The sequence below is a fragment of the Pan paniscus genome, chromosome 7 (genome assembly GCF_029289425.2).
Source record: "Pan paniscus chromosome 7, NHGRI_mPanPan1-v2.0_pri, whole genome shotgun sequence".
NCBI lineage: Eukaryota > Metazoa > Chordata > Mammalia > Primates > Hominidae > Pan > Pan paniscus.
The window spans coordinates 158745238-158768979 of NC_073256.2; the positions used below are offsets into that span (position 1 = coordinate 158745238).

The 23742-nt window shown below is 61.3% G+C and overlaps 1 protein-coding gene across 1 annotated transcript; it reads right to left on the reverse strand.

The window, feature by feature from the left end:
* Positions 1-233: 233 nt before the first annotated feature.
* GPR20 (G protein-coupled receptor 20) lies at positions 234-13942 on the reverse strand. Its single transcript, XM_003819490.7, has 2 exons — positions 13857-13942; positions 234-4726 (listed from the first exon to the last, which is right to left on the reverse strand). Exon 2 carries the CDS (start codon positions 4700-4702, stop codon positions 3626-3628), a length of 1077 nt encoding a protein of 358 aa, XP_003819538.2. The 5' UTR covers positions 4703-4726; positions 13857-13942; the 3' UTR covers positions 234-3625.
* Between the last annotated feature and the right edge of the window lie 9800 nt (positions 13943-23742).

The window sequence follows — 23742 nt, forward strand, 5'->3', positions numbered from 1 at the left end:
TCAAGGCCCCTAAATCTGCCTCCCAGCAGGGATGACAAAACCACAAAACCACTGCCGCTGCCTCCCTGTGGAGCCTTGCTGGTCCGCAGGACACAGAGTTGGAGCGTGCGTAGGGCTGCCACCCTGCTCCATACCCTCCGCCAGCTCCATGTCCCCCACCAGCCCAGGAGCAGAGTCGTGGGCAAGAATAGAATAAACAGCTTTAATTCCAGACGAGGACATCTCGTGAAGGAGATTGTTTACGTCGGATATAAATACACACAACATTTCACGTCACTTGGGCGTTTTGAAAATCTGGAAAGGGAGATCATGGGGAGGGGGTGCGAAGATCTCACGCCCTGTCCCCGTGAGTGTGGAGAGGGGGCACGCACAGATCTTACCTCTGCCCCTGTGGGACCAAGGACAGTCTTGGTCTGACTTTTGAACCTCCTGGGCCTCGGTGCCCACAGAGGAGGCTGAAGTGGGAAGGAGCCGGCCGTCAGAAGGAGGAAGCAAGCAGCCGGGGGAGCTGTGGGGCCCAGTCCAGGGCACTGGGGTGACCCCCTTCCCCAGCCCCCCTGCCCTCCAGCTGTAAGGCTGAGGAGAGGAGAAAGAGGAGTGGGGTGTGGAGAAACTGAGGCTTGCCTATCAAGGGTTCTGCATCGGGGGCTGGCAGGCAGTTCTCAGAGGTCTGAGGATGGGCCCCAAGCCTGTGTCCCTGGCCACAGAAGACAGGCGGCCTGTTCTGTCCAGCATGAGTGGTAGTGGACGCGCCTGCTTCGGACAGGATGTCCTTCCTCTCCCAGCCTCTTATAGTCTGAGAAGCCTGAGGCCCGAGGAACCCAAGGTGAATGATGGGATTTCAGACTTGGAGACAAGGAGGGGACCTGGCTCACCTACCTTAGAGACCCCTCCTCCTGAAGAAAGGGATTGTTCCAGAAAAATTGCAAGCCCTGCCTCTTCAAGCACAGCAATCCTCAAGCGTCAGCCATTCACTCTTTAGCGTGAATTAGAGTGACAACCAGGAATGGAGCCAGGCTGGGGGTCATTGATGGGGAGGCCAAAGGCTCGAGGGGCAGGTAACACTGGTGGAGGAGGGGCAGGGAAGACTGGCGGGGAAGGGGCCGGGAAGACTGGTAGGGGAGGGGAGGGGCCGGGAAGCTGCATGGAAGGCCCTTCACTGGCCCCAGCGAGGCGGGCGCTTGGCCTTACCTTTGCCCAGGCCATTCCCCGTCACCTTAGCACTCCTTCCCCCTGGCCCCTGCCTCCTTGCAGCCCCGGGCTGGAGGGGTCTTCACAGTACAGTGCGGGACCAAGGGCAGAGGGGTGTCATACTCCAGGCCACGTGCAGAGCTTGCTTGAGAGGCGGGAGTGGGAGCCGGCAGGTAGTCTCTGGGGCTTTGGGCGCCCCTTAAGATGGAGCAAGAGGACCCACAGCCCCTGGAGGAATGGAGTCCAGAGTCCCTGGCCCTGGATGACTTGTGAGCGTGGGTGGAGGGGTCCCAGGTAAGCAAGGCCATTCAGGGACTGGTGGGCCACATGAGCCTGGAAGAAGCTCATGGCTTGGGCTGGGCAGGACACCTGAGCCCTGACCCCTCACTCCTCAGCTCTAGGCGTGTGACCACGTGGGTGCTGGCTCGCAGCCCTGGGAATGATGGCTCGCTCGCTGTTGGTGCCTGCTTGCCTGAAAGCCGCCGTGAAGGCTGCACCTGTGGTCAGCGGGGTTTTTCTGCATGCACAGCCCTGTCCCCCAGCCGTGTCCTTTCCCGAACGCTGGGCCCCTCTGCCTTGTGGAACCCGCATCCCTGGTAAGCCACGGCCCCTCTCTGAGCAGCACCCGAGAGCTGGGGGCTGGGGGAAGGTTCCAGAATTGTGCCTGGTGCCTGGTAAGTATCAAGAATGCTGGCGGCCATGGTGATACCCACTGCTTCTCGGGCATCCGGACCCAGGGAGGAAGTAGCCCTGGCAGCACTCCCAGTTCCACCACCTTGCTGGGCACACCTCTGACTCTTCTGGGCTGGTGCCCCCCACCTCAGCTGCTCCACATGGCCACAGCTGGGGTTGGTGAGGACAATACTGGCCTTGGATGACTCAGGCACTCACTCTATGACCTTGGCAAGCCCCTTTCTCCCTCTGAGCCTCAGTTTCTTCATGTGTAACATGGGGATATAAAGTCCAGGACCCTAAACTGGGGACAGGAGACTCTGCCTCGAGCTGAATCGGGGAGCCCCGGCCTTATCCTCCTCCTCCCCATCCTGCTCCCAGCCACACAGGCCACGGTCACCCTGAGTGTGTAGGACTTCTCTGTAGCCAAAGGCCTGGCCTGAGGACCTGAGCCCAACTCGCCTGCTTCAGTGGCTATGGCCAGGTCTGATGGCAGGGCCTCAGAGCCGGAAGTGCCAGGGATGTCCCACACTCCTCTTCCTCACCACAGGCTCCCTTCCCCATTACCAGTCCTGAAAGGGCTGGGAGCTTGGACACTCGGCAGAAGGCACGTGGGAGGAAATCCTAGAGTCCAGCTCTGAGGAGATGATCAGAGGCCCCAGCCAGAGAAAAGCTCCCTCCCTAGTGAAAGCATGGGGACTCATAGTGAGCTGGGCCAGAGCAGCTGGTCATGTCCTCTCTGCCCCCGGAGGGGAGGAAAATGGCTGTTTGCATGGGGAGATGGTGGCCACAACCTGGCATGCCTGGGTTCACTGCTGCGTGACTTTGTTCTTGGTTTTCTTATCCATAGGATGGGGCTGTGAGCACTGCCTCTGCCTGGGGCAGCAGGCGAGCCGTTCTGAGGCCATTCCTAGAGTGGGGGTTTTGGGAAGATCGTGCACTCTCCGTGGAAGGAGGTGCAAGGGCACTGGAGGAGGTGGGGCTGGTTTTCATTCTGACCCTGCCATTTCCCAGCTGTGGCCCCTGTGTGTGTCACTTGACCCCTCCAGCACCAAGAAATGGATGAAAAATAGCCTCTCCTTTGTGGGTTGTTGTGGGTTCAAGTGCAACCTAGATATCAAAGTGCTTGCTCACAGCAGAGCACTGTGGGTGTCTGCCGTTTTATCGTGCAATTCACGGAGGCCTCAGGTGGGGGGGTCTTGCAGAGACATGCACCCCCCCCACCTCCATTAATGCAACACGAATGCTCCCTGGCCTTTTCTTTCTGTCCTTGTCCTTCCTCCTGTGTGTGTGTTGGAGGGAGCATTGTTGTTGTTAGCTCTCTCGGGAATTCAGGTTGTTTCTTAACTCTCTTGGGAATTCCCAGCACCTAAATAATCTTTGTCCTTTTTTCTTTTTTCTTTTTCATCTCATCCTTCTAATCAATGGAATCCACTTTGCCCTTTTTTCTGAGGAACTCCTTCTGGAGACAAACTGGCCAAAGTGAGGAGCAGCTCCCGGCTACCCCTGTGAGTTTTCAGTGGACGTGCTATACCCCAGGAACAGCAAATCACCGGCATTCAGGCCACCACATCCCATCAGAGCCAGTGGCAGACATTGCTAATCAACCACAGCACAGTGGCCTTAGACGCTCAATGTGGTGTTCTGGGTAGCCATCACCAATCAATTGAGATGGAACCGATTGCCACCCTGGCATGGTGGGTGTCCACGCTGGCATGCCCAGATGAGTCCTGACCTTCGGCCCCTGGCAGAGCCCTGCTGACTAAGCCTCAGGCCCATTAGCCAGGGCCTGGGTGAGGGCGTGAGGGCCGGCACTGAGGATGTGATGACGGCCTGAGCCCTTGGAGCTCCTGTGCATGCTGACCACGTCACCACTGCTGGGCTCACGCTCTCCGTGCTGGCCGAAGAGGCCTCGGACGGTGGCCTGGAAGCCACTGGTGACGAAGCAGTAGACGATGGGGTCCATGCAGCTGTTGAGGCTGCTGAGGGTCACGGCCACGTGGTAGACCACGAGGCTCGTGTGGTGTGGCATGTCGGGCCACAGCGCCACGGCCACTTGGCGGGCATGGAAGGGCGTGAAGCAGACGAGAAAGATGATGAGCACCGTGAGCAGGAGCTGCATGGCCCGCACGCGGCGCTGGCGACCCTGGCGGAGCAGACCCGGCCGCGACAGTGCACACATGATGCGGCCGGTAAACACGCTGATGACCAGCAGAGGCAGCAGGAACTCCAGGACAGTCAGCGCAAAGACACGGCAGCAGGGCCGGCTGCCTGTCACGCCCAGCACCGACAGGGTGACGGCACCGGCGGCCAGCCACACGAAGGCGCACACGGCCCTGGCACAGGCAGGCTGGCGGCAGCGGCGGGAGCCTTCGGGCCGTACGATGGCCAGGTAGCGGTCCACGCAGATGCAGGTGAGGAAGAGGATGGAGCAGTGCATGTTGAGGAAGTAACCGAGGACGTGCGGGAAGGCGCAGTGCAGGCAGCCCCTGGCGCCGTAGTACACAGCGAAGCGCGTGGGCAGGGACAGCCCTACCAGTAGATCGGTCACCACCAGGTTGATGGTGTAGATGACTGAGGGTGTCTTGGCCCGGGTGCGGCAGCAGAAGACGTACAGCGCCAGCCCGTTGAGCACCAGCCCCGCCAGGAAGATGGCTCCGTGCACCGCCATCAGCGCCAGCCACAGGCCTGGGAAGGCGCCATGCAGCTCCTCGTCCAGCCGGGCAAACAGGTGGAACAGGGGCACCTCCAGCCCGCTGGCATTGGTCCGCACTGTTGTCACTGCGGTGGCATTGGGGACTGCCCCGGCCGAGGGCCCCGCTGGAGACACAGAGGGCATGACGGCAGCCAGCACACCCCAGGCCTGGAAGCAAGGAGACCAGGTCACCCCAGGCGCCAGCCTGGCCTTAAGCCCTGCCCTGAGGCCCAGAACTCAGCTGGCCCGTCTGCCCCTGCACGCCCAGCAGCCCCCATCTCCATGCCCTCGCCTGGCCGGGGCCTCAAATGCCTGCTACCTTGGCTCTACCCAGAGGGAGCCTCGGACATCAGCAGAAAAGGCACAGGCTTTCAGAGTCAGACACGTGTTCAAATTCCAGGACTGGCACTTGCCAGCATGGAGACTTGACAAAATATGGAGGTTTCTGCGACCGTCCTGGCACGAGGAGGAGGTGGAAACACGTGCAGTGCAGGGCTGTCCTCAGGATGGAGAGCTGATAAGGGCAAGATCACGGGGCTCCAGTGTGCAGTTCCAGGGCCTGGCTCCAGCCCCAGCTGTGCCACTGACTAGTGTGCTTGCTCGGGTAGGCCACTGAACCTCTCTACCTGCTTCCTAATCCATGTCACTGGGATCGCGTTGCTGCTGGGGTGACTAAGCAAGCGGGTCAGCACAGCAGCGCCAGCAGAGTTGGTGGCTGATGAACCAGTTCTGCTGGGACAGAGCCTTGTTCATGGTGGGGACTTCTGACTGCCCTGCCCACTCCCCTGTCCCCACACCCACCGTCATGGCCCCCATCCTCTGGGACCACCCATCTGTTCTCCCCTCCTCCCAGGCCAGCATCAGGTCAATGCCCTGGATGGGGGTCCACATGAGGGAGCTTTACAAAGGGAATTAGGCTGTCCAGTGGGGCTGCATGGGAGCCAAGGACCAGTCTCACTGGGCACCCCAGGCTCCTACTGGCCCTGAGAGGCGGGCACCCCTATGATCCCCCCAAACTACGGAAAAGGAGACAGAGGCCCCTGTGGGGTGGCTGGCTGGGGCTGAAGCCTGGAGCCAGGGTGTGAGTCAAATAAACACTGAGCTCCCGTCTGGCCTGGGCAGGGGGGCCGGGGTGGGGGGCGGGCGAGGGGCTGTGCCGGAGCCACCCACTCTGTTTATGTTCCTGCCCTGGCGTGTTTAACTCGGCAGTGATTTATCCCTCTATTTATAAATGAAGGGTTAACGGCCCTACCCCCACCCTAGAGCTGGGCTGACCCTCCATATAAGGGCATTTCTGGCTTTTTCAGGAGAAAGGAGAAGCCTTTGGGGCCAGGCAGGGTGGGGAGGCTCGTGGGCCGTTTCTTCTGCACAGCGCCCCTCCCCCACCTGCTGGAGAAGGGAGGACCCTTATCCCTTCCCCTCCTGGTGGCCCCTGCTGTAAACAGGCTGTGCCCCGCCACTCCCTCTGACCAGTGTGTGGCCCCATCCCACCCCTGGGGAACAATGAGCCCTGCCTTCAAACAGCCCCTGGCCTGGCTCAGGGCAGCAAAAGAACTCTTGCTTTCAGAGGGCCAGGTCCCTCCAGTCAGCGGCCACCTTCTTCCTCAGAGTCAGAGAGGTCAGTGCCTGCATGAGGTCACCCAGCATGCCCTCTGCCTCTGGGATCCCAGCCCTGGGTGTGTGCTACCCTGGAGGCTGCTGGGATGAGTCAAGTGCTGCCCAGGCCTGTGCCCAGCCCCTCCTGCCACCACCACCACACAAGGGCCCAGGCTCAGCTCCCAGCTCCCCCCGACTGCAAGCAAGCTCTCTATCTCCAGGCGCTGACACGCGGGCATTGATGGGTGCATTTGTTGGATGAATAGATCTGTCTTCCCTCAGCCGAGGTGGGCCACCAGAGAGAGGGGATTTGGGGCACAGCAGGCAGCCAGGGGAGGAGAGGAGGCTGGGCACATGGGGGCTGGGAACCTGGCGTCTCAGGGCTGTGGGCTTCAGGAGCCCCAGAAGGTCCCCCCGAAGGAGATGCGTCCCTCCCCTGCTGTGGATGAAACGCTCTCAGAAAAGGCCGAGGCGGCTCTGCAGCTGGACTGAGGGACTGCATGGCCATAAAAGTATTTTGGGATTCCTTTCTATGTGCCTTTTGCTTTTCCAATTTGTCTGCACGGGGCCTATATTAGTGTCCCAATCAGAGACAAATCATAAACAACACAGAACGTTTCCTCTGGGAGTGAGTCCCAGGGTGATGCTGGCCCCTGGGAATTCTGCTGTCCCAGAAAACTCCCCAGGGCCAGCCCAGCAGGCTCACCAGCAACGCTGCCGTGCTGGGGTCCTGGCTAGGGATGTGGGGGCTCTGCGGCCTCTGGAGCTGGGGGGATGGGCAGAATGTGCCGGACACCCCAGAGGCCAGACCGGAGAGGAGAGGGAGCTAGCAAAGCATGCTCTGATTCCCCGCACTAAGGGTCTGACCCTGATCTCAAACAAAGCTGAGCCCTCATCTTGGTCACACACTGAGCCATGATCCCAGTAATGTGATGAACCTCGATCCCTGTCCCACTCTGAGCCCTGACCCTGGTCACACACTGACCCCAATCCTAATAGCACAATGGGCGTTGATTCCTGTGGCGCTCTGAGCCCTGATCCCAGCCACGACCTGGGTCCTTGGCCCGGACCTTCTGTCCCTGTCTCTGCCCTCCTCTCCCAGCTTCGTCTGGCTGTCTCTGTCTCCATATTGTCAACCCCCACCTGCCTCCCACAGCGACGGATGTCCCGATTCGATTATTAAGGGGCCTCTCTGGGGCTCCCACTCACCACCCTCTTTGTTCAGAAGGAGGAGGAATGTAAGCGGGGACTCTAGACCCTGCAGGGGCCCATGGAAGTGGCTCCCTGGCGAGTGCCTGGGGAAAGGAGAAGGTTCCGCCCCTCCTGGGACAGCCTGGCTCTGCCTGTGGGAGAGGCACAGACTCTGCTCTCCGGAGGGCCCGGGTGATGAGCAGTCACCAGCACAGAGACCCGGGTTTGAGTCCAGCCCTGCCACTCCCTCAGCTGAGACCTGGGCCTGGTCAGTAGGCTGGCCGTCCTCATCTGCTGAATGGGGTCACTCGTGCCTTCCACAGCTCTGCCTCGCCCTGGTAGCCTGGACTGAGGGGAGAGGCATGGTTTTACCCTCAGAGCCGGCCGGAGAGGGGAGGCAGGGCCCTGCCCCCAAGCCCAGTTTCCCTAAGCCAAACCTGGGTGTGGGGGAGATGGTCCTGTCTCCTCCCTCTTTCCTGGCAGGCACCCTGGGTCTGTCTGAGACAGCAGACTCCATGGCGGGGGCCAACTGGCCAGAGTCTCATGGGCAGGGACTGGCACCGTGTCCTGATCGTGCTGACATGGTGTTGGGGCTCAGGGCCTGGAGGCTGTGCCAGGGCTGGGAGGTTTCTCTTTTCCACTGGCCCAGGCCAGCTCTGCTCTCCACCCACACACAGGTACTTCCTTGGGGACAGAACAGAGGGAACGAGGGCTTGCTCTCCAGGGCTGAGAGTCAGTGAGTGGAGACCCAGCAGGGTAGGGACCTGGAGTGTGGCCATGGAGCCCTGGCTCTGGCCTGGATGGCCCTGCCAAAGCCTGGCTCCATCTCTGAACGGACTATGTGGCCTTACAGTCTCTGAGCCTCAGTTTCCTCATCTGTAGAGTGGGCAAAATAGAATCTCCCCTGGGGGTTCTTGTCCTGATGTGCCAGCCCAGAGTAGGGGCTCAGACACAGGAAGTGATGAAAGGATGGGACAAGCTGCCAGCGGGGGACCCAGAGGGCGAGGGGGCGAGCTCTGCTCCAACCTGGGTGTGCAGCCTAGACCAGGTCCAGCTCCCACACTACTCACTCCCCCGCCAGCCTGGAGGGAGGGCTCTGACCTGGGTGGGTCCTCTCTGAGCCTCAGTGTCTCCTCCTGTGAAGTGGGAATGGCCGGACACGCTGCCCTGCAGGGCTGTCTTGGGCCTTGGCTGAGACAGAGCACCTGCTGCAGGTGTGGCGGGGCAGGGGCAGGTGTGCTGCAGCATCTCTTTCTTTTCTGTTTCTGGCCCACCCCTCCGGGTGGGCAGACCCCCAGAGCCCCCACCCCTCTGGGTGGGCACACCTCCCAGAGCCCCCACCCCTCCGGGTGGGCACACCTCCCAGAGCCCCGGCCTTTCAAGGCTTCGCTGAGCTCCTCCAGGGGAGGGGGCAGAGGGTGAAGGAGGATGTCCCTCACGCCCTCCCCGTAGGTATCACATCACAAAACAGCCTTCCTAGGCGGGGCTGCCGCCGGGTTGGGGGTTCTCCCTGGGAGGGGCCTGAGGCTTGGACTGCTGGGCAGGGCTGGGGATGTGCCTCTCCAGTCACTGCACCTGACTGATGCTTCTGCAGGCGAAACTACTAGCGGGGCCTAAACACTCCCCGCGCCCTCCAGGCCCATCCCCAAGCTGTTCCTGCTCTCCCTTTCGGCTTATTCATGCCCGTTTTTGGGACTCCCCCTGGACTTGCCTCCTTAGGGAAGCCTTCTTCCTCCCTGGGCTGCCTTTCCCTGGTGCATCCTCCCAGGGCACCCTGAGCTTCCTCAACCCCAGGGTTCATCCCACGGCGCTGCTATGTGCTGCAGGCTTCCCTGTTGGACTCTGAGCATCTTGAGGCGGGGCTGTGGGTGGGGGCTGAGCTCCCATCTGTTCCACCAGCCCAGCACCCAGACTGGCCTGGCAGAGAGCAGCACCCGTCTTCCCCCTTGTCTGAATGAATGCCCTGAGCAAGCCCCATCAGGGCTGGCAAGGTGTGGCCCGGTTTCTCACCCTGGCATTCAGGGTGAATGCCACCTGGCCTGGCCCCCTCTGAAACCTGCCTACCCAGTGTCTTGGTACTGGTCTGGAATTGGCTTCCACCCCCAGCCCCATCCTCACTACCCACGAGTCCTCCCAGCCGAGCAAGGCTGACACCTCCTCCCGGAAGCCCGTCCTAATCACTCTGACCATTGTGTCCACACTTACATTCCTTCCCACCCTCTATCTCCCATCACCACTCTTTCTTTCTTTTTTTTTTTTTTTTGAGACGGAGGGCTGTGGCGAAATCTCGGCTCACTGCAACCTCCACTTCCTGGGTTCAAGTGAGTCTCATGCCTCAGCCTCTGGAGTAGCTGGGATTACAGGTGCCCGTGCCACACCTGGCTAATTTTTGTATTTTTGGTACAGATGGGGTTTCACCATGTTGGCCAAGGTAGTCTCAAATGATTTCATCACTGGGAGCCTCAGTTCCCTCACCTGGGACTTTGGGAACCATATTTGTTGAATGAATGAATGAAATCAGGCAGGGTGGCTGGACTAAGTGAGAAATACTGCAGACACCCCCAACATGGGAGGCGTGCGATATAAGAGCACTGGAGGCTCCTGGTTTTGGCACCTGGATAGGGCCCTGTCTGGACCAGCCCGCTCACAAGTGGGGAGAGGCCAGGGCCAACACGTGTGCTCAGTGCAGGACTTCTCAGAGCCTTTGTGAAACTCACGGTCCTGGGAACTTCCAAGGGGTGGGAGCGAGCATGGAGCATGGAAGCTATTTGACCCTGTCCCCTCCCTGGGGGTTCCTGCTCCATCCATCCCAATGGCCACACCACTACTCCATGCCCAGAGCACTGATGGGGGCTGCTGCCTCCCTGCCCTCACCCACAGCTTGTTGAATTTCTGCTGGGCACCCGGCCATGGAAGGCCAGACCCCCGGGCTTGGGGTGCTGGCACCTGCCCAGAGGCCTCCAGGGGGGCACCAGGGTCATGCCGGCCTCCGTCCTTGGCCGGTGGGTGGGGAGGGCTATGTCCTCACTTCCCTGGGCTCCTTTCAAACCCACCCCACCAACCTGGGAGTTCTCTCTTGGCTGCCCAGCAGCCTGTCTGCCTCTGTCCTGCCACATGTGAGACCAGGCAGCAGAGTGGCCCCGGCCCCAGGGCAGCAGATGGCCCAGGGTGGCTGTTGAGCCTGCCTGGGGGTCTGGCTCAGGACCCTGTGTGCTGTCTGTGGACGTGTGGAGGACGGGCCCAGTCTTTTCCCCACAGAGGGGCTCTGAGCACCTGCTAAGGGCGCTTTGCATCCACACAGCAATCCCAGGTTTTACAGATGAGGAACTGGAGGCCCAGAGGGGTGAGTGGTGTCCTCACGGTTACCCAGCATGGAGCTGGTGGGGCTGGGAATCAGACCCAGGTCCACCGGCAGGACCCAGCACAGGCCGGAGTGGAGCAGAGTGCGGGCTGGGGAGCAGAGGGGCTGGATTAGGCATCTCTGGACCAGGAGTTTGTGCACAAGGGGATTCTCGGGGCCCTGAGGCCGCATGTGTGACCACGGGTCTGTGTGTGCTTGAGCCTGCACCCCAGACGGCGTGGCCCTCATGGCCTTCCAGGGCTAAAATAGCCATGATTCGGGGAACTGTCTGCCTGTTTATTTTTATGATTATTCTTGGTTTCACAGCATCTGCTTTTGAATATCATCTGCTGTTTTTGATAAGTCTGAGCCTCTGTTTCTTCCACCAAGAGGCAGGTGGGTGCTTGCTGAGCTCTCCAAATGGGGTCAGACTCACCCCAGGTCACCTAGCAAGTCCCAGGTGGCCCTGGCCAGAAGCCAAGTCTTTCTCCCTGTCCCCCACGCCCACAGGCCAGGGCTCCCTCCACCCCAGTGCAGAGAGAGATGTCACTGGTGGGCACAGACTGAGCTCTGTGGGGAAGGACACCTGGGCCCCATCTGGCCCGACTCTGCCTCAGTTCCACCAGCTGAGAGCCCTCTTGCTGAGACTGCGGCTCTAACGGAAACACCAGTGTCTCTGGGAGGGGCATAGCCAGTTGGAGGTCCTGCATGTCATCTGCCAGCCCCTCCCTGCCTCCCCATCATTGGGTTCATTGCTCACCTCTAGCTGGGTGTCTCTGGGAGGGGCATGGCCAGTTGGAGGTCCTGCGTGTCACCCACCAGCCCCTCCTTTCCTCCCCATCACCGGGTTCATTGCTCACCTCTAGCTGGGATAGCCGTAGCTGCAGCAGCTCCTGAAACCCCTCCCCAACCTCAGCCTCTCCAGGAGCTGCTGGGACAGGCATTCTGTCATGTACACCTGCCTGGCCTCAGCCTGGTCCTTCCGCCTGAAGATCCTCAGCCTGGTCCTCTCAGCCTCTTCCCTCTGCATGTGCTGTTCCTTCTGCCTGGAATGCTGTTTCTCTCCCTGTGCCACCTGGTGAAGGCTCCGGGCACCCACAGTCATTGTTCCACAGAGCCCTCCCTGAGCCCCTCTGATGCCCTAGTGCCCTGGATGCCCCTGCCCCAGGGGGAGAGCTATGATCCCGCAATCTGAAGGGCACCCGCTGGGCTCATCCTTCCCAGGGTCTTATTGACTTCCCTCAAGATGCCCCTGGGTGGGTGTTTCCGACCCCACTGTGCCTGTGGGGAACCAATACAGAGGGGCTAAGTCATGCGTCCGGGCTCACCCAGCTGGGGTGCAGGAGGGGCTGAGCTCTGCCTCAGTCTGCCTGCTGGCACTTTGTCCCAGTGCCTGGGATCAGCCTTCTGCGGCACCCAGCCCTGTGTGTGGAGGGAATCAGAGGCCCCAGGCCACACAGCCCCGTGCAGTTTGGAGGTGTCAGACCAGGACTTAGACCCCAGCACTGTGGGCACAAATGGGTCCCAGGCAGACCTGGCCCCACCTTTCCGAGCTGACAGCTCAGGGTAGGGTGGGAGGTGGCTGGTCACGGCCGGGATGGGCCTCAGGACAATCAGAGGGAACAGCGCTCCCGGCAGCAGGAAGGGCACAGTGAGCATGAAGGGCCAGAGGTGGGAAGGAGAGTCTGTGTTCAGGGCTCTGTGAGACACCGGGGGCGTGGGGAGGGCTTTGGGACGTATGGTGAGGGGATCAACTTAAGGTTCTTTGGGCCCTGACGCCCCTCCTCAGGGAGGCCCTCCAGAGCCCGCAGCCCCGCACGCCTGCACCGCCTGGCTTCCTTCGCAGTGCCCTGCCACGCGCAGTTCCCTATGTCCCTGCTTTCCTGTTCGCTGTGCTTCCCTCACTGAACTGGAGTGCCTCAGGGGCCCTGGCCTTGGCTGGCCCCTCTGAGTCACTGAGTCACTGCTGAGTGATGGAGTGGATGATTTTAGAATACCCCTCTGATCTCCTTGAGCCTCAGTTTCCTCATCTATAAAGAGGAGATGCTAATACCACTTAACAAGAAGACAACGAGGCCACCCCGTGGGCTCCAGGAGCTGCTCAGAAATGGTCCAAACTGCATGGCCCCCACACCTGGCTCTCCAGCCGCAGACCCCGCCTTTGCTGATGGGCCCACACCGTGTGGCTCAGAGAGGGGCAGCGACTTGCCACGGCCACTCAGCAGACCGCCCTGGAGCCCAGCGACTGGATGAGTCCTGGGGGGAGAGGGGAGGGAAGACCCAGGATGACCAGCTGTTGAAGGAAGAAGACAGGGCAAGTGGACAGGCCCAGCCTCCTGCGGGGTGCATTCCCCGTCCTGCGAGGTCGCCAGCTGCTCCACGTCTGCCCCGCCAGCACCCTGGCTGCTGGCCAGTTCCCAGCCCGCTGCCCCCTCGGGACCCTGTCCTGCCGCCTTCTCACAGCGCAGTCCCAGTGCGAACTTCGCGGGGCTGGAGCCAGCTTCTAGGTCCACACTGAGGGCTGGCAAGCAAGCCTTCCCTGGGACTCAGTTTCCCCACCCCTAAGGGGTAGAGAAAGCACCAAGGCTGCTGCAGAGGGCCTGAGCTGCGGGATGGCAGGACGGGCACTCTGAAGAGGGAGCATGGCGCTTGGAGCCCATGCCCACAAAGCCCTCACCATGGCCCTGCCCCAGCTGCGGGGTGGTGGTGGCTGAGGCCCCAGAGCCTGCCAAGTGCCTCTGGGGTCCCCCAACTCTGTCCCTGGCCTGGCCTGTGGGCCACCCTGCTGCCTTGCCAGATGGGGAAACCAAGACCCAGCTCTGGGCACCCAGCAGATGCTCGGTGAGTGTTGAACAGAGGGATGAATGAGTGAATGAATGAAATCCAGAGTTGGGTGGGCACCTAGCAGAGCAGCTCCCCCTTATGCAGCCAGCCCAGCTCACGCCCATGTTCTCCCTCAGGTCTCTGTTTTCTCATCTGAGAAATGGCTCCCTGTCCAGCAGGACCTGCTCTGAGCTCTCCCCAGCCCGGATCTGGAGGCAGTTTCTCTGCTCTGCCCTTCCCACTCCTGCTTGGCTGGGGGTGAGAACCCCTGCAGGGAGCAGCTCAGGAGCCTCCTGTTTAGGGAAGCTGGGGAGAGGGAGGCTGGGGCCAGCCCACAGGGGCACTTACCGCGCTTCACCCGGGCAGGCTGGAGATGGGAGTCCTCAGCTCTCAGCTCTGCATGCAGCCCGGACCTCGCCTTCCTAGGGCCTGACGTCAGGCCAGCGCTTGGGGCTCCTTTTGGGCAAAGGCAGGGTGGGGGCGGGGCAGGCTCCTTCCCCGCCCCCAGGAGGAGCCAAGGCTCAGAGCCTGAGGGACGGTGCCTGGGGCACCAGAGTCCCCACACCCACTGGAGACAGAAGAAGAAACCGAGGCACAGAGGGGCCTGGGGCACCAGAGTCCCCACACCCACTGGAGACAGAGGGGGAAACTGAGGCACAGAGGAGCTGAGCCTCAGCTGCACCATCCAGGAGGTGGTGGCTGGCACTTGTGTGTGCCGTGTGCAGGGCAGGAGGTGGGAAACTGAGGCACGGAGGGGCTAAGCCTCAGCCGCACCATCCAGGAGACAGTGGCTGGCACTTGTGTGTGCTGTGTGCGGGGCAGGAGGGGGAAACTGAGGCACGGAGGGGCTGAGTCTCAGCTGCACCATCCAGGAGATGGTGGCTGGCACTTGTGCGTGCTGTGTGCGGGGCAGGAGGGGGAAACTGAGGCACAGAGGGGCTGAGTCTCAGCTGCACCATCCAGGAGACGGTGGCTGGCACTTGTGTGTGCTGTGTGTGGGGCAGGAGGGGGAAACTGAGGCACGGAGGGGCTGAGTCTCAGCTGCACCATCCAGGAGATGGTGGCTGGCACTTGTGTGTGCTGTGTGTGGGACAGGAGGTGGGAGCACACGAAAGCCCAATTTCCTTCCCGGGAGGGGGCATGTGCACGGAAGCTTCAGCCCACGCAAGCCTGGGTTCCTGCATGGCTCTCTGTTTTGCATGTGTCCTGGGTTTGGCTGTGTCTGTGTGTATCCGTGACCGACAGCCTGCACACCTGGCATCTGGGCCTCTGTTTGCACCCATGCACCGGTGGCATGTGGCATGTGGGGTCAGGTGTGTGGGAAAGACCTGGACGTGACCCAGGCCAGCAGGTGGGGAGAGTGTGTGGGACCCGGACCTCAGTGCTGGAGGAAGCGTGAGCTCATCAACAGGCTTGATCCCAGAGGGCTGCTGGAGGGCCACTCTCCCCAGACAGCTTCAGAGCCAGGAGGCCTTGTGGCCAGCCTGGGGTGGCAGCGGGGGTTGTCGGGGAGCGGTTGGGGCCATTTAGTTAGTGTCTCCTCTGCCGAGAGCACCATCTCCTCTTGTTCCCATCCCGTGTGCTTCTGCTGATACTCACACTTTAACCTTCCAGCCGCCTGAGTGCCGAGGCCCTGCTGAGTGGGTTGTACTGCACACCGGAGACTCAGGGAAGGCTCCCCAAGGGAGGGGCTGGGCCTTCCCGAGCTCAGGCTGGTTGTAATGCAGACCAACAGGAGAGAGTAGGTGGGCCCTAGGGTCCTGACCCAGCCTGCTGGGGAGGGAGGCCGTCTGGGAAGGCTTCCTGGAAGGGGCAGAGGGAGGTATAACAGGAGGCAGGCAGCCCAGATGGCCAGAGGGACAGGAGGCCATCAGAATATTTCCTGGGGAGCAAAGCTGGGAGTGGGCAGGGGACTTCTACACTGAGTCTCAGCAGCCTCTATGGGTACCAGAGTGCTGCAACAGGGAGCCATTGAAAGTTCTGGGAGAGGATGTTTTCTTCACTCTGGAGCAGCTTCCCTGCGGCTGCAGGGCTGAGCCCATAGGCGCAATTATCTCCTTTAGAACATCGTTGTGTCTGTTTTAGCTGGGGAAACTGAGGCCCAGAGAGGCACAGGAGTCTCTGGCCACCAGCCTCTTGCACCTCTCTGGACCAGGACTGGCTCCTGGCAGGCAGGGTTTCACCGGGCTTGTGGAAGGTGGGGGTGGATGCAATGTCATTTTTGTGTGGGGGTGGCCTGGAGGCAGCCCAGATTGGGCAGGGCTGGAGCCAGAGGAGGCTCAGATTTCCTGAGCAGGCGAGGGTGGCTGAGTCACCGCACCAGTGCCAGGCCTCATGCCCACCTCTGAGGGCCTGGGGCTCCAGCCTTGCACTCTCAGGCTTGTTCTCAGAGAAATCTCAGAGACGGTCCCCTAGCAAACAGCGGGGAACTGCCTGGGGAGGGGTCACAGCCCAGGCCAGTCTCCCTGACTCCTCCCCCAGGGAGACTCTTCTCAGCAGGACCCAGGCATCCTCTTGGGGGGACACCAGGGATGGGGGTCCCAAGCTCAGGGCCAACACTCCACAACCCTCAGAGGAGACAGGGCATAGGGACAATTTCCTCCTTGTCATCTTTACCAGGCTGGCAGGTCAGGCCAGGCTGTCTGTGACTGGGGTCAGGGGTCAGATGTCAGAGAGTGGCTGTGCCCAGGGTCAGGACCCCTTCAGGTGTGTCTGACTGGCCCTTCGCAGGGCAGGACCGCTCATCCTGGGCTCCAGCCTACTTGCTGCTCATCCTGGGCTCTGGCACACTTTGCAGGGTGGGAGGGGCCCCTTGGGCAGACACTGTAGGGAACTGGGCCTGGTGGAGAGCCCTCTCAAGCCCATGGAAGCATCCTTGGAGGCCCCGCCAGCGGTGAGGCATCAGCAGCCTACCATTCCTCCTTCCCCAAGGGACAGGGTGCAGGGAAGCGCCACAATGATATCTCCACATGAGCCACCAGCAGGGCTACCAGGCCACCCTGGGCAGGAGGCAGAAGTGGCCCCTTGTGAACCTCCATGGGAGCCAGGTGGACCCATGGCTCCTGTCCTCCACCCTTGGCCTTGACTCCAAGGCCCGACCCTGCAGCTGCGGTGACCCCGGAGAGGGTCCGAGAGCCTGTGCTTCCGGGAGGATGGGCCTGTGACGCCAAGGCCCTCTCGCTGTGGCAGCTGCAGTTGGGAATCCCATAACGCTGCAATCAAGACTGACAAGCCCCGCCCATCACGGGCAGTGCTGGCACTGTAGGGTCCCCATCCTGAGGGATGAAGCCAACAACAGGCCACTGAGCAGTCCACAGGGTGGAGAGGGCACAGGATAATGGGGAACAGCAGATGGTGGTGACAGGCGGGTTCTGCCACCCCTGCTGGTGCCTGACACTGCAGACCTCATCTGTCCTCCTGAGGGACCCTCGTCTTGGTGCCACTCGAGGATGTAAACAGCCCCGGGACCCTGGCAGCCGTTTCCTGCCATGTGTCCAGGGGTGAGGTCCTCCCAAGGGGACCTGCGAAGGTGGGGTGATGCCAGCCAGCTCTGCAGGACTCCCACCTACTCGAGAGGCCAGAGCTATGGAGGAGGGGCAGAGGGGGAGTGCAGAGCTTCCAGATGAGGGGTGATCGGGAGACCTGCAGGCTCCTTCCTGGGGGGTCCAGTGCCCACAGGTCCTCTCCTGCACTCTGGACTTGCTGGGTAGCGGGCAGGCACCTGCCATTGAGCTGGGGTGGGCAGGAGCCTTTCTCTGCCCCAGGGAGAGGTGAGCCTGCACGTCCAGGGAATGTGGGGGCCCCTTGTGCAGCCCTGGGTTCAAGCTCAGCCTGGCGCCTCCCTTGTCTGCTCTGATCCTCAGCCTTGGCCCTGTGGCCTGTGCTCACGGCTGGGAAGGGGCGTCCCTCCTCTCAGGAAGCGCTGGGTCCTGCCGGCCACATCACAGCTCCACAGGGAGGCTCAGCCCCACAGTGGGAACCAAGGAAACTGGGCTGGGGGTACAGGGACAGGACCAGCCCCAAGGCCCACAGCAGTGAGGGGGCAGCCTGGGCCCAGTCTGCGGCCTCCTCCTATCTGAGGGGAAGACGCGGACCCCACGGTAGCAGAGCGTGTCGGGGCTCCAGGGGTGGAGGCTAGAAGAACCAGGGCAGGCTATGAGACCCTGCAGGGCAGAGCCTTTGAGAGGTGGGTGGGGAAGTACCCAGAGTCCCGGATCATCCAGGCCAGTCTTGGCTGAATGCCTGGAACCCAGCCACAACTGGGGACGTCCAGGGTACCTGGTGCTGTGCCTGGTGCACAGTTAGCGCGCGGCTCTGGGGCTCTAGGGAGTCATCCTCGGGTGGCTGCTGGGACTGCTACCCTCTGGGCTGGCCCCCTCGGTGCCCCAAGGCACCCCCTTATGCCTGCTAAACACTCAGGGTTCCCCCCAGGGCATCTTGTCTCACCATCTGCTCTTACACACAGGGAAACTGAGGCCCAGAAAGGGAGGGAGGCCTGTCCAAAGTCACACAGCAAATGGGGCATGCAGACCCTGGCTGGAACCATGCCTGGCTTGCAGCCCCCCAGTACCCTTCTGTTAAACCCAGTCTCATGGACTGTGGGAAGGGGCACCCACAGAACACTGCCTCATCGTGGGGTCTGGCAGGGCTGTGGCCCTGGCCACGGCTGGCACAAGGTGGTGAGACTCAGTGTGGGCTGGTACTGCTGAAGGGGCCCACACGGAAGAAGCTGCAGCCTTGAGCCCCATGGAGCCCAGGGAGGGTCCCCGCAGGGAATGGCGGGGGACAGCGGCGAGGGGCTTATTGGTGAGAAAGCAGAGGGAAAGCCCCAGGCTCCTAAGACCCAATCTGGGAGGGATTGCTGGTGACCAGCCTTGCAGGCTCTCCCAGGATTCACACTGGCTCTGCCTGGCCTTGCCATGGGTCCAGGAGCCTGGGGTGAGGTCTGAGTGTGGAGTGTGGAATGTGTGTGGGGCTGGCTGAGTCTTAGCTTACAGAATGGGGCAGCAGGGCCTCAGGGGGAACACTGGGACCGGAGGATCTTGGAACCCGCCAAGTTGGCCCCACCTTTTATACATGTGGAGATGAAGGCCGGAGAGGGGCTTCAGCTATCGAAGCTCCGAGGCAGCTCAGCTCCATGCCAGCCTTCCTGCCACCTGGGCAGGGGTGCCCCTTCACGCCCTGGCCTTCTTGTGGCCAGCCAGGTTACAGCTGGGAGGGGGTGCAGTTCCCACCATCTGGGTCTCCAGGCCCACCCAGGGCCAGCCCAGGAGGTGCTGGGTGAGTGGTGGGTTCCCCCAGGGCAGAGACAGCAGGAAGAGGATTGCCACCGTGGGGGGCTTCCCGTGTGTCCCGTTCCACCTGGCCTGTGCCTGGACCAGCACTTCTCATCCCGCCCACCTCCTGGTGAGGGTCCTCACAGAGAGCAAGGGGACTAAGTCCCTTCCCTCCCTCGGGCTCACACAGCTGGGCCCCTGAAGAGTCAGGCAGGAACCTGGGAGCTCAGAGGCCAGGCCACTGGGCTCCCACCACCCCGGGACCTTCCACTTGGGGTTTGAGGAGGCGGCCGAGCCTTTGGGGTCTGACCCACGTTGGGGATGCTGTGGCAATAGACTCCCCAGGGAGAGGGAGAGAGGAAGCCCCGGGACCCTCTCAGGGGCCTGGCCCTGCTCCCTCTCTCCACAGCCTCCTCTGACACTTGGCCCAGCCAGGGAGGGGCTCTAGTGGGATCAGCACAGGTGCCAGAGCAAGCACAGGTCCAGCAGGCTTGGTGGCCGGGGGTGGTGGCCATGCGGGCCCTGCTTGGCACCTCTTATCCCAGGCACTGGAACACAAAACAGGGCAGAGTATGAGGCACTGCTGCGTGGAGCCCTCCTGGGATGTGATCCACGGGTTGAAACCCCTGGTCTAGCAGTTCAGTCACTCAACATGCAGCGCTCACTGAGACAAGCCTATAACAGCTGCTGCTCACTGAGAGCTTCTGGCGGGCCAGGCACAGGGGAAGCACTTCAGGTCTATTAATTCCCCCAAATAATCTTATAATGGGGCATCCTGTTCCCATCTTCAGAAGAGGAAAGGGAGGCTCAGAGAGGCAAAGTCACTTGCCCAAGGTCATGTAGCTAGGAGGGTGGAGCTGGGACCAGGCCTGGAGTCTCTCAGCCCTTACAAAGCCCCCAGATTGCCAGAGCTTTCTCTCTGGAAGCTCCAGGAACCCATCACCTGGGGAACTGTGACAAGGACCCCACAGCCCGGGAACCCCAGGGGAGAGAGTGTGAGGTCTAAGATCCCTCCTGGGCCCAGGCGCCTGCCCGGGGTGGCCCAGGCCAGCCACTGCAAACTGGCCAGGCTGGGCTGAGCTGCAACTCCCTCTAGAGTTGGCCCAGTCCACCCAGGTCAAGAACAGGCCACGTCCCCAGCAGGGCTGGGGACCTGCTTTCTATTTCAGCACTTCCCAGCCCCCGATGGCCCCTTGGGACAGGAATAGCTGTGTCTGTCTGTGTCTGTCTGCTCGGCAGGCCTCAGAGGAGCGGCCCCGGGTACCCGGGTTCTCCTGACCTTGGCTTCCTCGTTGGCCCAGGAGCAGGGAGCATGGATGTCCAGGGGTAGTGTCCGTGTGGGGACGCTGCAGTGGCAGCTGCTGTTCTCTGCCCAACCCCTCCACCTTCCCTCATAGCAATGAGCTTTGGTCACTGTGAGTGGCCAAAATGGCCTAGGCCAGCACAGGCTAAAAGCTACTGGCTGGACATCTGGCACTGGTGGGCAGGGAAACTGGTGACCTCTAAGGAGCAGGACGTGGAGACCCAGGCTCTGAACCCTCTGGCTCTGAGAACAACTTTTAGGAAGTCGCTTGGGTTCCGGGTTTCTGGGACAAGCCCTCCCAAGCACTGGCCACAAGCTCAGGACCGAGAATGTGACCCCAAGGTCTCTCCTCACTGTCTCTGCAGAAGCCTGAGAGCCTTCCCACCTGCACAACTCTGCCCCACTGTTCTCTCCACCTAGAAGGCCTTTCCCACGGATCCAAACCAGCCTCTAGCCACAAGGCCACCTCTTCCAGGAAGCCTGCCCTGACTGGTTTGTCTTAGCCCTGAATTCTGAGGGCAGTCTGGGCCTGGATCAATTGCTGGGATTTTCCTGGGCCAAGTTTGTCTCCAGCCAAATGTTTGACTCCTCTGAGACACGGCCAACGTTTCGCTGGTTTCTTCCTCCTTTCTGTTGCTGAGCATGTGGGGAGGTATATAGTAGAAGCTCAATAAATGCAAATGCCTACTCATTTTAAAAATGGGTGGGAAGGGCAGGGTTCCAGGCTGCCATGGCCCCATTGCAGGCACTTGGGCCCCTTTTCTGCCTGTATAAACTTTCCCACAGAGCCTTCCGGGGTGGCACACACTGCTCTTACGAACAGGAAGTTCTTTCCCGTTTCTAACCTTAGTCCTTCCTGCAGCAGCTTCATCTCATTCTGGCTCCTAAGAGCTGGACCTGCTCACCCTGCCCTCTCCTCCTAGGGGCCAGGAGACCATCTCTTAGTAAGTGAAAGGGATGCAGTGGTCCTGGGGGATGGCGGCAGTGGGATGGACCGCTGATGTTACCTCCACTGTCATAAGCAAGGAAACTAAGCTCTGAGGAACCACCCAGCTACTGGGAGGTGGAGCCAGGATTTGAACCATTCAGGTGAGCCCAGGGCCTCGGACCGGCTCCCATGGCTGTGAGCCTCACATTTCCCTGTGCGGAGACCCTCCTGCAGTGGGTTCCTCCCCTACTCACCAGGGCTGACCCCTACCTCCCAGGGGAGCCCTGGGCAAGTCCCAGCCTGTCTCCTTCCCGACCTGGGTCTGTCCATCTGGGCAGTGGGGGTACAACCCCAGCGAGGCGGTGGAGGAGTCAGGGCCACTATTTATAGAGGCCTGCTGCCTCTGCCGACTGCCTGCCGCCCTGGAGGACTGTGCGGGAATGGGAGGAGGGAAGCTGTTGTTGGCGGGGTAGGTTACTTTCCGGAAGGCTGGTGCCAAGTCTCCCGGTTGGCAGGCGGGGGAGGGCGCTGGGAACCGAGCAAAGGGGAGTGGATGGCACCCGCCAATGGGCGGTCCCAACAGGGTAGGCGGGGCCCTGGCGGGGGCTGCAGACCAGATCTCACGTGCCTCTGCTGAAGCCCCAGCCCAGGACCCCGAAATCCAAACTTCTCTGAGACAGGGAAGCATTTAGGTAGGTTTGACACAAGCTCACTCAGCCGCGTAAACTGACTGGACCCAACCCGAGGGTATTCAGCATCCATTTATCCCTCCCGGTGGGCATACCAATAAGGCTCGTGGCAGAAGTATCAGTGTGTGTGGTGGAGGTGCTTCCCAGACCCCATGGGGTGTATGTGACCTCCGCTAGGTGCATCTCACTGTCTTTCTAAAATCTGAGCCAGACCCTGAAATGCACACAGCCTCAAAAGTTTCTACAAGCCACTGTGAACCTGATTGTCTCCTGCATTTTACAGACGAGAAACCTGAGACTTGGAGAAGGGACCAGCGGGTGGCCGGGACCTGCCCTGGGGGCTGAGACGAGGACTCCTTGGGATCGGAATTCCAGCCCTTGCTGGTGGGGCCCAGTTTGAGGTTGTCCAAAGAGCTATGGAGTCTCTCACTAAGGAAGTACCTTCCCTGTCTCTGCTACCCCCTAAAATCGGCCTGTTCTGTCCTGAGCGGTCTTCCTGGAGGCCTCCCAGGGGAGCTCAGCCCCCACTGGCAGCCCTGGCTCTGCCTGGCTCTGGACCCCTACCGGCCGTTGTTCACTGTCTGGGGCACAGACCCTCTCTGCCTCCAGCCCCATGGGTGCTGATCCAGGAGGGGCTACCTCCTCCAACTCTGTCACTGCTCCTCCAGGGTACCAGCTGAGGCCAGGTCCTCAGGTGCTTTGGAGGTGGGAGTGAGAACTAGGCTCAAAGTCTAAGCCCCGGGCTCAGGTCCCAGCATGGCCCCTGACCAAGGCCAGGGTTTCATGGCTCAGAGCCTCAGCTGGCTCACTTGGAGTCAAGAGCATTGGACTCTGTCCTGACCAACTCGTGGGGCCATATGGGGGGTCAAGTGTGAGGCCTGGGTCAGGGCTCAGCCTGTGACCAGGGTCAGAGTTCACTGTGTGACCAGGATCAGGGCTCAGGCTGTGACTAGAACCAAGGATCAGTGTGTGACCAGGGTAGGGGATCAGTGTGTGACCAGGATCAGGGCTCAGTGCGTGAGCGGGATCAGGGCTCATCCTCTGGCTGGAGTCAGCAGTCAGGGTACTCAACCCGATGCAGGTTGCCCCCCATCTACTCTGGCCCCCTTAAGAAGGCCTCTCATAGACCAGGTGGCCCTACGTAGGGCATTTCTCATGACCTCTGCGCCTTGTCCCGGGGTGGGGTTGGCGGTCCTCTTTCCAGTGAGGAATGGGGAGGTGCTCAAAGTCCCCTCCCAGGCTCTCCCCATATCCCCTCCCAGGCTCTCCCCACATTCCCTCCCAGGCGCTCCCCACATCTTTCTCACAGTAGAGCTGCTGGGGTCTGGGATCCAGCAGGCCTGCCTGTGCAGGGCCCCAGGCCACTTCCTGCTTATGAGGCGTGTCAGAAGGACAGAGAGCAGGCCCGGAAGGTGCTTAGCTGGTGGGGGCGGCTGGGAGCCCCCGAAGCTCAGGAAGAGGTGAGGGAGCCTGGGTAGGGCAGGCACATTCCTGGGAGCGGCTGAAGCTCAGGGAAGAGGTGAGGGAGGCTGGGTAGGGCAAGCACGTTCTCAGGCTGCAGGGTGGCTGCCCATGGCCAGGGTGCTTTTGGATGGTCAGCTCCCTGGTTCCCATCCTGCTCGGGCCTCTGCTTTTGAAGAGGGTCATGGTGAGCGTCTGGGTTTTGGGCCCTGCGTTCCCTCTGATGAGCTGGACTCTGGGCTCCAGTCCCCACTCCCCCTGCCCCCCACCCTGCTCTCAGGAAATGAGCATTGTGCCCAGACTGGGCGCCTTCCCTGACCCTGTGACTCAGGCCCTTCTCTGTGGGGGGCGTGAGAGCCTTGAGCCTGGCAGGAAACTAGGTAGCAGATCCACAAACACAAAGGGACAATTGGCCGTCATGATAGCGATGGTGGTGACGGCAGTATCTTCATGACGGTGGCCCTGCAGCAGGGCACGGAGCCACCTTGTGCTGTTCCTCACAAGGGCCGGCCATGGGGTGCAAGGGCTGCAAGTGAGAAACTCTGCAGACCCCAGCCAGACCTGGGGGAGCCCGGTC